Source organism: Aythya fuligula, chromosome 4, assembly GCF_009819795.1.
Source record: "Aythya fuligula isolate bAytFul2 chromosome 4, bAytFul2.pri, whole genome shotgun sequence".
In the NCBI taxonomy this organism is placed as follows: Eukaryota; Metazoa; Chordata; class Aves; order Anseriformes; family Anatidae; genus Aythya; species Aythya fuligula.
This window is the reverse complement of record NC_045562.1, coordinates 68,079,774-68,095,428: the sequence shown is the minus strand read 5'-3', so window position 1 is coordinate 68,095,428 and position 15,655 is coordinate 68,079,774. Positions and strand designations below refer to the sequence as shown.

General features: G+C 43.0%; 1 protein-coding gene across 3 annotated transcripts in view; it reads right to left on the bottom strand.

Moving 5' to 3' along the window:
• Positions 1 to 1,282: 1,282 nt before the first annotated feature.
• Positions 1,283 to 15,655, bottom strand: part of ZFYVE28 (zinc finger FYVE-type containing 28) — a 144,740-nt gene continuing 130,367 nt past the window's right edge. For all 3 annotated transcript variants that reach the window (XM_032186081.1, XM_032186082.1, XM_032186083.1), the window contains 3 exons: positions 15,005 to 15,109; positions 3,970 to 4,073; positions 1,283 to 3,241 (listed from right to left, as the gene is read on the bottom strand). In XM_032186081.1, the coding sequence (XP_032041972.1) occupies positions 3,110 to 3,241; positions 3,970 to 4,073; positions 15,005 to 15,109 (341 nt within the window). In that variant the 3' untranslated portion in view covers positions 1,283 to 3,109. The remainder of the gene's footprint in view (positions 3,242 to 3,969; positions 4,074 to 15,004; positions 15,110 to 15,655) is intronic.

Genomic DNA, 15,655 nt, shown 5'->3' with positions numbered 1-15,655 from the left:
CTCGCACAGAGCCAGAAGGGCTCATTTCACCATTTCTTGTGAACTTGCTCTGAAAACAGCCTGGAGGCAGAGGGAAGCTGGCAGGCAGCACCAGGTGAATTAATGCCACCTCCAGCAACGTCGCTCTTACCTTGTTAGTCCCTGTCCCTCCCTGAAAGGAATGGGGAGCTGCAGTGCATTGCTGTGGTTTCCCCCACTCCTGACTGAAGCGATGTGAATTTCATTGAAAAGGCCCTTTGGGATAAAGTGCTGCTGTTCATTTATTTATAAACACCCCAAGGCAGCATTATTTGCCCATAAATACTATGTGCGTTAATTCAACTGCAATTCAACTTGCATGCAGGCTTCCCATCAAATTTTCCTGACGTTGCACCACTGAAGCTAACACCCTAACGTCACAGAGCTGCAGAAGGGTTTTTCCTTCGGTGAAATGGCATCCCCAAGACAGGCATTAAATCCCCTGGGAAAAATAAAAAGATAAAAAACCTCGACCCCTACACCAGCTCCATCTCACGTAGGAGCAGAACGGATCAGCGCTGGGCATTGATGCTGCCCAAGAGCTGCTGCGGTGGGTCCAGGGAGCGGTATTTTCATTGTGGATTTGCATCACCCACAGAACAGCTCAGCTTTGACACAGGCAGATCAAGGGTGCCTAAGGTGTGAAGTGGCCGCTGACAGCAGACATTTCGGGCAGGGAGATTCTCAGCCTGCAGCAAGGGAGAGCAGCGAGCACGCTCAGGGACAGGCTGGTGCTGGGTTGCCACGCCCTCTCCATAAGGGCCACTTCCACTTCCCAACTCAAACTCATTTCTTTCGGGTTATCTGGGAAGTGGGCAAAGTGAGAAAGAATTAGGGGCAGTTTGTTTGACAGGCTGGCAGCTGTCACTACGTGTGAACGGACCCAGAAATGAAAGAGCAATCCGGCACATGGAAGTAGAAAGTCCTGACATTTTAATTATCTGAAGAGATTACAAGATGAAAGTCTGCCTTGAGGCAAATGTATATTAGTATTGATATAGTCATTGTGCTTTTCAGTAAGAGAAATAGGAGTCTGTATTTACATAAGAAACTATAGTGTCTGAGATCTTTAAATATCATATTTATGGAAATGATTCTGAATTACAGCATTTACAAAATAAAAACAAGCTTGAATAAATATTCAGTCCATTAAATAAGATTTTTTTTCACAGAAGCAACTTTTTGTGCATATTTATTTCACAACTGAAGTTTGTTGTATTTTTTATCCTATAAAAGAAGCATTAAATTTGTTTTTATTTATTTCTTTTTTTTTCTAAAAATAAAACTGCAATAATCATTGCAATGTGAAGCCTGAGATTTAAGCCTGAATAAGTATCATTGCTTGCACCACGTTATACTCACCTCCCACCAAACACCCACCCCATGCCTTTCCAAACTCCGGTGAATGCCGACACTTCAACTCAAGGATTCCACGGAAGGAATTTCAGGGAAATAATAACAAAAATATAAATAAGGTGAGGACAACACATTATAGCTGACATTGTCCACGAACAGCATCATAAGGCTTGTGCATTACACATAAACTAGGTGAAGCTGTTTCATGTGATCCCAAATGACAGTAGTGCCAGACTGCTATACCCTCATATGGCTCGTAACACTTAATAGAAAACCACTGAACAAAGGGAATGTCCACCAAAAAAAATTATAATTCACACTGGCCAGTTTCGCTTTATCATTTCGAATGACGACCTTTCTTGAGCATGAAACCGCAAACAACTTCCTCATCTCTCTTTTTGTATTTATCAGTTTGAAACACACTGTGTAACTCTGCACGTCAGGAAAGAGGATACAGCAAAGAGCTCTTGATCTCATTTCCTCTGCAACCACAGCACACAGTGTCTTGCTTTTAATGTGGCTAGCTCAAAGCATGTCCAGACGTCTTTGAAACCTCAGTGCTCAGGGAGCTCTTACTGCAAAGAGTTTGTGCAAGATCATAGCAAGAATACATGTGAATCTTATTTCTTTCCTCTCCAAGTGGAAATAAAAATTAATCCCTGGTGTTTCAAATAAATACAAACATCTTCTGAGCTGTTAGCATGAGTGAAGTAACAGTATGCAATATTTTACACGGTTACTCTGCCAAATGTGGACACCAAGAACCCTTCTCTGGCTGACCATTCTCTAATGCTCTGACCTTTCCAATGTATCATTACGTATTTGCCTTTTAAAAATCATTTTAAAAACTCAGCATGGGATAAATCATTTGTCATAATACTGAACTCTGCTGCTAAACCCTTCCAAAAATATGTACTTTAATATTGATTCATTCATTTGTAATCATTTCCTCTGCAGTTTGTTTAGTTAAGTTTTAAATGTTGATATAGAAACCAAAACTCTGTCTTATACTTTTATTAACAGGATTTAGCATCAATGATGCAGATTATAAATAATCCCAAAATCTCAAAATATGGAACTAGAAGTTATAAATCGCAATTTTTAAAAGACAACTTGGAGTTATTGCTCTGCTCAGTAAATGAAAGGCAACAGAAATATACTGCTTCAGGACCTCCAGTGCTTCCTACGTGACTCAAAGAAAGTTTTGCCTTTATAAATATTCAAGATGGATTTGAAATATTGTTGCTTTAATTAATCCTAGCATAGGTAGCAAAAACCTAGCAATGGGCAAGTTAAAGAGCAACGGGAGGGAGAGAGCTGACATCCACAGCCATGCTGGAATTGTAAGCACAGAAGTGTCCAGGCTTTGGGACTGGTTTGCTGAGATGAACTAGGTAACCGCCTGCTCTGTTCTTAGCATGTCAGATAAGCAGCAATGCTCATTCAATTCTCTGAGCCCTATTTCTTTCCCCACAGTGCATTTGTTCTGCATATGGCATCGTAACATTAATGTTTTAGATTTATGGAAGACTGTACTGCAGCCTTAGAGCTACAGACGCTTCATACTTCCCTTTAGCAGCTTAGGAAAATGCAATAAAAACTGTACAAAATTTATAATAATGGATGTCAAAGCTTACACACCCTCACAGGGTCCCTCTTTCAAGTTAAGTCTTGGCTTAGGTCAAATATCTCAGTCCATGTAAGACTCCAGCAGACACACCAGTAGTTTAATACGTCAGATACCAGCTTTGTCACTATAGAAAGGAGTGACGTGGAACATGTAACAGTGAGTGCAAACACGGACAGGCTTCATCTGACCATAGCGAGGTAATGGAGCAGAGTGGGAGGAACAGCGGGAACAGAAGATCTGAAAAAGAAAAGGGAGATCTCACGTTAGTTCCCTGAAGAACTGGTGGGACAAAACTCATTTCAGAAAAGGGGAGAGAAGATGGCATGTGCTGTGCTCCTGGGTACTGGGAATACTCGGGAAGACAGACTAGGAGAGTATTTGTGATTATCCCCCGAGTTCCCACTCCTGCATGTCCACTATAAAGTTATCAAAACCAACTTCTTTACCACCTTGTACAAAAGCAAGAAAGCAAGCAAGTGAAATAAGACTGTGGATTTCTGGCTTTCCAAGACTTGTGACTGCTTTATGCTCCCTCTCCTTCCCCCCCAGACTTGCAAAGCAGCAGCCCTGTGCACCAGTCATCCTGCAAAGACTTGGAAGAAACCAAAGGGACATGCTGTCCCTGCAGCTGAGCCCTGCAGCACCCTCTCTGTGCAGGCTGCTGTGGTTCATGAAAGCTTAGAGAGCAGCAGTCCGGAGTGACTCCAGATTCGGGGTGCTGGTTCCTGGGCCTCAACAGGGAGTTCTGCTTTCAAGAGGACAAATTGCTGTATAGAAGTTAGAGTTTCCCACCCCCCTCAGTTTCTAAATAAGCTGACCAGTCGACAAAAGACATAGGAAAGCACTTGTCACTTGAAAATCTTGGGCAAGAGCACACGTTTTGCTGTGCAGCTGAGTTCCTGTGGTGTGTGTGAATGTGCTGCTCTCCGGCTGAGCATTTCTCACACGTCTGCCTGAGTCATTACCTTGCCACAGCTCCTGCAGTGGTGCTTCCTGCGAATGACCGTGAAAGGAGCCTTGCAGGCCGTGCAGTAGCTGCAGACTTCATCTGGAACCCAGTCAGGAGGATCTGTCAGAAACACAACAACAAAAGGGGAGATAAATCAGAAGGGAATAAAACCAAGCCTGCGATTACCAGGTCCTCCAGGGAGCAGGGAGGATAAAATATCACAGCAGCTGCTTTCATCTCGGCGTCTCGAGGTGCTCTGTGAGCAGGCAGGTGGGTAAGCTGAGGAACGACGGGGGTCTCGCCCCCAATTCCCCACAAGGTGACCACCTCTGGGGCAGAGCACAGCTGCTTTGGGCCTGAAATGAAATGCAGCCCGGGCAAGTGAAAGTGGCAGGGAGACGTGGATAGGCAACATAAAGCACGAGGACAGGAGGCTGTTCAGCAGAACCCAGGTGGTTTTGACAACGCAACCAGCCATCAAAGCAAGCTGCGAGCCGTTCCCAGCCTCTGCAGCACATCCTGCAGGAAAGCTGGCTGCTTTTTGTACAGTTTCAGGCAAACTCCGCAGAAAATCGACTCAGAGCCTGGCTGCTCTCTGCTACACTATCAGTGCTCTTCCTGGAAGCCTGCCTTACCGGCAACGAAAGCAAATACACAAAATCACGTGCACAAGACTTAGCAGAAAAAGATCTCGACCGCCATCCCTAAGAGCAGGTTTCAGTTGTTTATTTCTCCTGGGAGCTCTGTAACCCCTCATAAAAGCCAAGCAGCAAAATGGTTTGGTTTTTGCACAGCAGAATGCATCAGGCTCACTTCTGTTGAGCTGCTCCTGCTAGCGACAGGCTGACGCGACCTCCACGAGTCTAAAATCATGAGTGTAGAAATGACGTAGCTGATTGCTTAATTAAGTTAGTAAAAGTCTAATCAAGGGCAAGACAAGTTCTACTCAAAAGGAATCCACGGACAAAGTGGAAACATAAACTGCTGGACGTGTTCACCCCCGTTCCCCATATGCAGCTTCTCTCCAAGTGTTATTTACAGCACACGACCCATACAATTGCTGATTTATACACCTGACAAGCACGATCCCTGCCTCAAGGAGCGTGTTACCCAACAACAAAATACGCGGCGCACTTAATGCAGAGGTCAAGTGGACAACAGCTACAGACAGAAAGGAGACAATTAAATGAAAAATCCAGCTCATTGCATTATATTCGTCAGTCAAATGTAGCCGTGACCCGCTTTCCTCTGTCACATTGCAACACTTGTCAAATTTTTAAAAAAAGCATATACAATGTAATGCAGAAAACATTCAAAAAGCAGATGGATAAAAAAAAAGTCTGAACAGAACTTCAAATCTGGACACAGCTTTTATAAGATCTAAACTCTTTTGCAAATTAAGTTAGTTAAGGAAGTAATCTCTCATTTAACAAACTATCTGGTCTGATAAAGGCTGTAATTGTAGGGAGAGCAACCAAAAGCGAAGTCAATGTTCAGAGAAATGACCTCTGTGGTAGTAAGAGAAAATAAAATAAAAAAGAGGACTGCGCATTGCAGCCTTCACCTCGCCCCTGGGAACAGCAGAGCAGTTCACCAGAAGTGCTCTGTGGGGATGTAAGGGCACAAAATCCGATTTAAAAGCCAGACTTTCCTACGGCAGCAGGCAGAGGCAGCACTGCCAGCTTAAGCCAGAGCATTAATGTCAGTGAAAGCAGAGGATTTTCCTCTCTGTTATTCTTCTTGCTGCTATCTTTGCAGCTACTACATGTAACGTGGCCAGGGGAACTTGCCCCTAAAAGCGATCTGTGATGCTGACACAAACTGGGTATCACATCCGTGGGATTACCTAGTCTGAAGCCATGGCATGCTGAGCTTGGACCATCTCCACGTTCTCCATCCAGGAGGTCCTTTGGGTTATCACGTACACAAAATAACTAACCAGTAAAGATATTCCTATTCCTAACTTGCCATTAGACTACACAGCCTTGGTTATGTTTTTGGGGATTTAACCATCCCCTTGATTCTCGCTCATTTTTAAAGACAGCAATATTTAGAAGTTATTCAACCTTTTGCCACCAAGTCTTCCCCCCATACAAACAGCACACCAGTGAAGTAGTTTGGTAAGTTGCCTACTTTGCTACCTGTGCAGCTAGTTATCAATTTTAATATTCACCAAAAAGCCAGAAAACAGAGGCCCTTTTTGTACAGCCTGCAACAGGGCAATAAGAATGGAGGCTTCTGGAGCAGCTCGTACCGTAACCGCTCCTCTCCTCAGACCATGACCAACACAACTCCACTGCAAAGACTCCAGAGCCCATCAGCAAAAAGCAGCCTTCTTATCGGCTGGTGCTCACCGTTTGGGTTTGGTTTATTTGCTTTTCTCTGTTGCTGCCCTTGATAGGCATTGCTGAAAAGTTATTTTTGATTGACCTTATCAGGATTTAATTATCTCCGGTGCTAAATAAGAAGGAAAATCACCAAAAGCACTTGCTGGAAGGACAAGGCTGTGAGCAGCTCAGCCTCTCGGAGCCCGTGCAAGCCCAGTGCGATGGGACCAGCACCTCTAGGTGCCCGTCTCCAGCCTCATCCCCCTCAACCCTGTGAGCTGCCTTCCTGCCTGACTTACATGAGCGACTGAGTCATCATCGGGCTTTTTATAGAACAGGTTTCTGAAATACTCTCTGAAGAGCAGCCTCGTGAGGGTAGAAAGCTCCCGCAGGAGGAGCACAGCGAGTTAGAGAGATGAAACCCTCAGCATCGTCCCGAAGGCTGGCTGGAAGCAGGGCAGCAGCACCGTGCCCGTAGGCTTTTTCTTAGGGTCCTTCTCCAGGCTGTGTGGCCCCACCAGCCCCGCATGCAGCAGTGGATGGAAAGATCCAGTCCCCAAAGCAGCATCTGCCTGGGCTTCGGGGATTTGCACAAGGCATGGAGGGAAAGGCTCGTTCGTGGGCTAATTGGCCCGCTGCTTCATCAGGCTGCGAGAGCTCAGAGAAGTCTGCTGGGAAACGGATGAAGACCACAGCACGAACATCAAAGAGGAGGAGGAAGGGAGGGAAGGGATTAACGAGACAGAGAACAGAAATAAATTTGAGAAGAAAACATAAAAAGCGTGCACAGGAAAAAGGCAGAGAAAAGCAGCGAAACAAGTAATTTAATGGCTAGGAAGCACGAGTTCAGAGAAAGCAAAAAAATAAAATTAAGGGCTCAAGATAAAGTGAAACAGTGTGGAGACTGAAAAAGACATTTAAAAGGGAGAGACAGTATTCCCAGCTCCTCGCTATTATATCCTGTGTTATGAAAGCCAATAAATCATGAAACTTTATGTTCTTTTGTTTCACTTTTATATTGTAGCTTTTACAATTCACCTTTACATGTCCCTGCAACCTCATTAGTTAAACAAAGTTCATTCTGCACTATGGAAGTTACAAATCCAACATAAACCCAAGATGCTGGAGCTCTAAGAACAGCATAATCATGATAAAAATCAGATGCTGGAAACACGTCAAAAAGCACATGTGAACTTATTTTGCTTCAATGTGTGCAACACGACTGCTGCAGCCTGTCTGATCTGACATAAACAGGGAGAACATCTCCGTGCCACAAAGCACAGGGAGCCTGTGCCTGGACCCATCAACAGGGGTGAGTCAAAACAGCACCAGGACACGCTGCCAGCATGGTCTTCAGCTAGAGCTCGGTCCTGCTGGGATGGACACTTGGCAACAGCAACGCTGAAGACTGAAAGACCAGAATTAAAAAAACAAACCCTGCCTCCTGTGAGTAAACCGTCCAAACCCAAGTGTTGACAACACAGAGCCACACAGTCCTGAAATAACCGTGAATCCTTACCGACAGCCTGAGTTCATTTGGTGGTGCTGACACACAGGAGACTGGGTGAGATGGGATGAAAAAATCCCCCAAATTGCTGGAGCTTGCAAGTTGCCTTATCTAACAAATCTATATAGTCTGGAAGAAAACAAATCCAAAAGCATGCACTCCCAACTCCCTGTGGAGGGGCAACTGCTAACCCCTAAGCTCATGCCAGTGCCTGCTTTAGGGCTAGGCAAGAAGGGGTGGACCCTTTCTGCATCTTCTGTTTTTATCAAATAACCGTAATGCAGAACTGGAAGTTCCTCCTGGATGGATGTGTATTAGATTTTGGAGCACTCCATGCACGATCCTGATTGTACCTTTCCCAAAGCAGCCTCAGCGAGGGCTGTTCCTATGGCACCCTGTGGAAGCTACAGGGCTGCAGCCATCAACACGCATTATCCTCACAGCTGCAAAAAAGGTCAGGCTGCCTTGCTGCAGCTCCTCTGATGAACGTTGTGCCACACGGTAAATTCTAACAGTTGTAAGTACGGAAAGCAGAGAACAAAGGTGACGTGACTTTACCCCTTCACCCCAACCTCTACAGGAAGATGAGCCCTTTTTTCCCATATGACATTTAATTTTCCGCATGTCATTCCAGGCAGTCTCCAACTTTTATGTAAGATTCCTTGGAGGCAACTGCACCAAAGTAATTTTTTCCCTTGCTCAGTAGATTTAGCCTTGATTACAGCTGGCTTGAAATTTTTCAATTAAAATAATTTTCTGCTTCAACAATGTTATTTGATGAAAATTGGGGCAGGGGGGAGGTGAGGGCAAAAACAGAGGTACAGACTTATTAGCTTCAAGGACAGCTCTGTCAAATGGCTTTCTTAAGATGCGATCTCTGCGCAGACCTAGGAAGCTCTGAATGAAGCACGGAGCTCAGCAGACTCAGGCTTCAGCCTCTGCTGTGCCTGATTCAACACATCTTGACCTATGACATCCTGAATCTGTTCTGTACGGGTGCCTGACCAGCAACTTACTCTTCAGGCCTAATAATTATTTACATAAAATGAAGCAACTCTGATAGAAAACACTGATTTTCACTTGGATATGTTTGTTTTGTTTTTAAAACAGATGAACCTGAAATCTTTATCTTCCATATAACCATTGCTAGCAGTCCTTCGGAAAGCCTACCAGCAATTAGAGAACAGTTATCTTCTAGATTTCTCCCTGAGTGTTCCCTCCCTTTTTTTTTTTTATTTAAAGTTTTCAGAATATGTAATAAAACTTATTCTGAAGCCTAAATTTTGAGATTTAAAAATTATGTAGTATATTAACACCTAAATACTTTCTAGTAATGTTCTTGACTTAGGTTCTGAAAACTAGAATTTGATTGATATTTGTTTGAAAACAAATTGGTACTGTGCACTACATGACAGCAGAACACTCAAAAAATGTGTACTTTTAGGACAAAGAAAATTCAAACCTAATCAAATCTCAATTATGCCACAGTGGAGGCAAATAAGCCTGTGCCTTACAGTACCTATTGGTTGCTTTCTCCTCCTGCAACGAAATCTCAATGAAATCTGCACTGTGCTGACAGAGTGGGACAATCTTTGAAAAGGTAAGAGACTGTGAGCAAGTTTTTAACACATAAGCCACACCAATACTACCTAAACCTGAACATTTGGAAATCCTGTAATCTCCCATGATTGAGTACACTCCGTGTATATTGTAAAACAGTGTCTCATTTTAGAAAACTTTCTGGTAAATTATTCTGTTGCACTTGCGCAAGCAGAGCTGCTGAATAAGAAAAAAAGCAAGAAGTTATACAGACAGAATATATTTGGTCACTGAACTGTGCAGGAATTTAGCTTCCTTCACTTAGAAAGCCTTGCTGGTCATCATTATAAATAATAGAGTAGCCAGAGGTGTGTAAAGGACAAAAGGAAAACTGAAGCTTTCAGCCAGGGTTGACAGCTAATTCTAGATTCAGTGATTAGACTCTGCACGCACGGCAGCAGGGGCAGTATTTCTTGACCTTGTGCCTTCATATGGCAACAAGAACATGAACTCGAGCCTCGGGACCATAAATTACTGAGCTGTGCTAGTGCTGCTGGCTGGAGAGCAGCAAGGAGTTGTGACTAGACAAAAGTGGGTGGGCCGGGACTTTATGAGATGGAAAGGGATCAAGGAGAAATGGCTTGCTGTTGTGCAGCAAACAGATGCTAACACCATTTGGCACAAACAGTTATTTGTACTGGCAGCCACAGCAAATGCATTACGGCCAGAGTTATGGCTAGGTGGCAGCCAGCAAGGAGGTTCTGTATAAATGGGAGAGAGAGGGAGGGGAAATGGATGTATGGCTGCAGAGAGAGGTGGGATGCTACAGCAAATATTTTTGTGGAGCACAACCAGCTTCGTAATGCTTACTGTCTTTCCCTGACAAAATCTTTAAATTTTTAAGCATCTCACGCTTATTCCTAGACCAGAAATGTAACTCACTGCTTTCGCTGGCCTGTAGCTTCGTGATATCAACACATGAAAAATATTCACCTTGCCCCAATCCCAAATGCGGTAAGCAGGGAATTGTGCTTGATCACATTTACAGATGGAAGAAGAAATGAATACATACAAATCCTTAACAAAACAAACAAAGAAAAGAAGTTACTGTATACATATGGGAAACAGCATGCAAATACAAAGCAAGTTTTATATTAGGACTGGAAACAAGATCCCAGACACACAAACTGCATAAAGATGTCAAATTTCTACATTCTCAATGTTTTGTTTTGTTTTATAAAATAAGAAAAAAAGCTATACTAGATACTGAAGCCTCTACGAGCAAGACAGCCCTGTCGCAGCCAGGATGCATTTTAACTAGGTTAACTGAAAAGCAGCCTTCTTGTACTTTCCAGTGTGAAGGTTTGCTTTAATTCACATATGACCCGTTCTGCCCACTCCCAGTCCCATGCAAATTCCTTGGCCAGCTTGTTATCTGACTGGCTTGTCCCAAACCAGAGCTTGGGAACGTCCCAGCAGCCTTCTCCCTGTGCTGGCTGGTCGGTCCCCACTGACACCAGGAGAAAAGCAGTACCCAACCTGCTTTTTTCTGAGCAGCTGTCACACATATGCCTGTTATATACAGACCTTCATACCCACTGGCCACCTTCTCCATCATTTGATCAGGGCATATCAGGGAAATTATATTTTAAAACTCAATTATGAAATTTTGTATACATTCATTTTATATTCTAGTAAAGCAAATGTGTTTGTAGTTTTCACTTGCTCTCTGAAAAAAACACAGACTGCTTTTTATGCCTATAAATTATAAATACATAGGCTTCCTAAAAAAAAAAATAATCCTAGAGCATTAGGAAAGCAAAGATGAATATATACACCACAGGCTCATCTGGACTTTGAAAATGAAAATGCTTCTGTTTTGGAATGTCAATTCATCTGTAGTATATTGTCTTTCAACCTTCAGAAGGTCACAGGATTCAACTCTTATACCCTTGCCAATGTCAGCTGGCTCATAATAAGCATTCGTATTTGTTTTATGACCCAGACCAGCTGGTGAGTTTGATATAGAGTAAGAATGAGAAATCTGACAAAAACAAGTGATTCATCTTCATAATCTGAGTAGAGGCTGGAACCTTCACGAAAATCTTACCACTATTCATTTATTTGTTTGGGTTGCTAGGCTTGCCTTTTTTTTATTAACATCGCTTGGATGCAATCTTCAGCATTTGGTACTTTTTGTAAGGGAGTTTTATTTGATAATTGGAAAAAGCTTTCCTGGCAGGTAGCTCGCTGGACTTTCTCAATTTGATCCATGCTTGTGTTCTGCCATGATGGCAGAAGGGAGGAGCTGCCGATGTGCTCACTCACTTTAAATTGTTTTCACTTTCTGCTGAAATCATTAGGAGTGACCTGAAGTATAGAAACAATGTAGAAAAATGGATATAATTAATTTTGGTGCAATGATGTCAACAGATTGCTGCAACAATCAACAGACTTTGTATTGAATCCATTTACAATGACAACTGCCGTGAATTCCTGTTGGTGGCCTGTGGCCCAGCTTTAGGCTGAAGGATGAACCCATCAGACTTGCTGCAACAAATGGGGAACATCGTTCATGCAGCAAAGGTTATCCTGACCAGCAAATATCTTCATCTGCATCCAAACCTCACCCAGCACGATGCCAGGAGCTGTTGCTTTCACAGCAACCTGCAAAAATGAGATAGGTGGGGAGGTGTTAAAAGGTGTGGGGGGAAGGCACATGGCTGCTGAGGATAAAATACTGCTGCAAGGTTATGCATCATGCTGGATGCTTTCGAGACAGCAAAGGATGTATCCCATTAGCTATCACCTCATATCTCAGTGAGAGATAGTAGGAAAATGTCTGTAGAGCACTACCAGCAATGACACGTTATGACCTGTGCCTCAAGAGACATGAGTCTGGAATGTACTGAAGAGGGGACAGGATGGGTGTTCCTACAGTTTCCACAAATTCAATGAACTGATCCACTTCAGATACCCCTTTTTGGAGGCCTTCCTTGGTTTGTTCTAGTTTGGAAGGCAGAGCTCACCTCCACGCTCCCCAGCACCCTCTGTTTCTTGTGATGCCCCCTGTAACAAGAGACCTGAACTGTCGACAGTCCAAGGAAGGGCCACCAAGGTGCTGAAGGGCCTGGAGCACCTCTTGTGAGGAGAGGCTGAGAGAGCTGGGGCTGCTCCACCTGGAGAAGAAGAGGCATGGGGGGAGAGATTTCATCTATGTGTATAAATTCCTGCAGGGAGGGTGCAAAGAGGACTCACAGTCCCTTTCCAGTGGTGCCCAGTGCCAGGCCAAGAGGCACTGGGCACAAACTGGAACCCAGGTGGTTCCCTCTGACCACTAGACAGCCCTTCTGTGCTGTGTGGGTGATGGAGCCCTGGCACAGGCTGCCCAGAGGTGGTGGGGTCTCCTCCCTGAAGAGCTTCAGAAGCCACCTGGATGTGGTGCTGGGCACTCCACTCAGGGTGGCCCTGCTGGAGCAGGGGGCTTGGACCAGGTGGCCTCCAGAGATCCCTTCAAGCCTCATCCACTCGGGCTTTGTAATCCTGTGAAATTCAGCCTCATTCCAACAGAGAAGTCCTGCCCATCAGCCAACCTTAGAGCTAAGTTTACCCAGTCAGAGGAGCTGTAATCATTTGTACAAGAAGGTATTTATAGCATAACCACTTACACACAAGACTCCCAAAGAAAGCTGCAAGGAGATTCACTCAGACATGCCCAAGCCTTCCTGGGGCTATTGGAGCTCCCAGTATGTAACACCACAGATTTCTCCTTACCCCACTCCAACACAGCCCACCATAACATCACCTGAGCACCCAGACTGCTGCCCTCTATTTCAATAAACAGCATCCCAAAACAGAAGCTGTGCATCTCCAAACACAAAACCTTCCCCTCACCAATAAAAGATGCCACAAAAAGCTGAAGAACCTTAAAAGCTGAATAACATGGCACGGAAATAAACTGACTTTGCTTTGACAAAACGCACGTTCTCTGTGAGAAGGTTATTCAGCATCCTGCAGTTCAGCAGAACTTGCTTTCAAGTTCTGGAAGTCACATTTACTGACACCATCAGGCATCAATTCAAAACAAAAGAATACAAACCGAAATGGTAGGGAGTGAATCATCTCTTGCATTTGTTTCCACTACAGCCTGTATACGGTAGATATTTTGCTTAAAGATTTGTTCTTCACTGTGCCTTCTGTCAGATTCTGAATTATTGCACAATAGAAAAATCAATTAAAATTATTCTGAATAGTTCTTTACTTTATCTGCCCCCAAATCATCTTCCTCCAGAAGAGATAATTTTTCTACAGTACATTATACATAAATTAGGCCTGCTGTTCTAAATGAATAGATTAAATTCCAAGTCTTTAGCCTGCAGCTTTAGAAGAAGGGTTAGCAACCAATCCTTGAGTTTTATATAAGCACAAAACAACTGATTTCTCTAAAATCTAAAAGGTTGTTTGTTTGTTTGTTTTTTCCCTGTGATCTCTGATCTTTACTACAAAAGACATGAACTAACATTTCTTGTCTGTTGGTCATCCCTTTCTGCAGACAAGCTGAGACATACATTGCTCATTACTCATTTAACATCCTGGATTCAAAGTGTGACTGGCAGAACACTGGTGTACATAGACAAATAGACAATAAACAACAGGAGAAAGTTTTAGAGCATGGCAAAATTACTGCCCAGCTGATATTCAGGCAAGTTTAGGCACAATTTCTCAGTTTATGGCTGTCTAGGATTTCTCACCTGACCAGGGACCCTGACCAGAGACAACACCTCTCCAGTAACTGGGCTCCTGGTGTGATGAGATCACCATCCAGCCCTCAAGATCAAAGCCGACAGCTTTCCTGTTTGCTGCATCTCATACAGCTATTTCTCTTCTCTTATTCTTTGACTGCAAGTGCAAAGATTTCTTTTAATCCATTTTTTATACATTGTTTACTATACTAGGGCTACAGTCCATAACTGACTCCTAAGCACTCCTGCAGCTCAGATTTAAAACCAAACCAAAAAACTTCTGAGCTCTCAGGAGGACTGAATCCTGACCCACACTTTGAGACTTACTCTTCACTTCTCTTCAGCCCTTCCATGCATTCAGTGAGATTTAAGTACCCCCAGTACACTCACGAGAAATATCTTTTCCACACTTAGAAGTAATATGGTGAAGCATACAAAAATAAAAACCATAGTATTTTGATCATTTTCCTCAGAGACAAATGCATAGAAAATATGAAAGCTACTTCTACTGGTGAAAAAAGTAGCACCTCCACATATAGCTAAGGATATAAAAGATCTCTAGACTTGGCTGAGATGACCTTACTTACAGCATCACATCATACGCAGCCGTCTGAGACTTGTCACATGTAACGTCATGTGCTATATTAAAGCCTTTAGTACACAGAACCTTTCTCCACTCATACAAATGCATTCATACTGGATATGACAATTTGCAGATCACAGACTTTCATGAGGATGTTAGAAGTTCTGAAAGAAATATATGCTCAGTTTATCATCTGACTCTGTTTATAAGCCACATAATGACAGTATTTTATATTCACTTTCCAGAGCCAAACTTTACAAGAGTGGGGTTTTATTCCATTTTAATGTGTTTTTGTTTTTTGTTTTTAAAAACAACAGTATTGTCTCACTTTATTCTCAGAAAAAAGAAAGTACCTTCAAAGTCCCCATCTCTGGCTTTTGCTGCAAGTTCTGAGGATGATATACTTTCTTGACACAAAGCACAGTCTTCCAATGCTGCATTCCTTAAACCCTGATTAACTGTAAAACAAACCAAAAAGTACTTGAATTCATATTTTTCCAATTTGTACTCAAAATATTCATGTTAGGATTTCCAGAATGATATTACAGGAGCATCTATATGTACCTTCTTATACTTCTTATTTTTTATTCAACCTGACACAGCGATTTAAGAATCTCCTGGATTCTTCTTTGAAATGACAACAGAAATGAAAGATGCTGTTATAACAGGATATACAGTGCTTGTACTTCCACCAGTTTAGCTGCATCCTGTATTTTATTTCACAGTTTTTAACCTGGTTCCTTTACAAAGAAGTAGATGATGAAAACAACCAGAGATTCCCTAGGTGTACTGCACACATCAAATCACAAAGAGAAGCATCATTCCAAGTGTCCCTGACTTTCATTCACTTACTTAGTTTATGCTTACATTTGTCAACATTTTCTTTTTTTAGGTTATAGCTCATCCAGTGGAAATTATTCGAACTAAGAATTGTTGCCTACAAAACTGTAGTGATAATTCTTTATAGCCTCCATTTCTTCATTATTCTTCTTTGAATGTTGAAT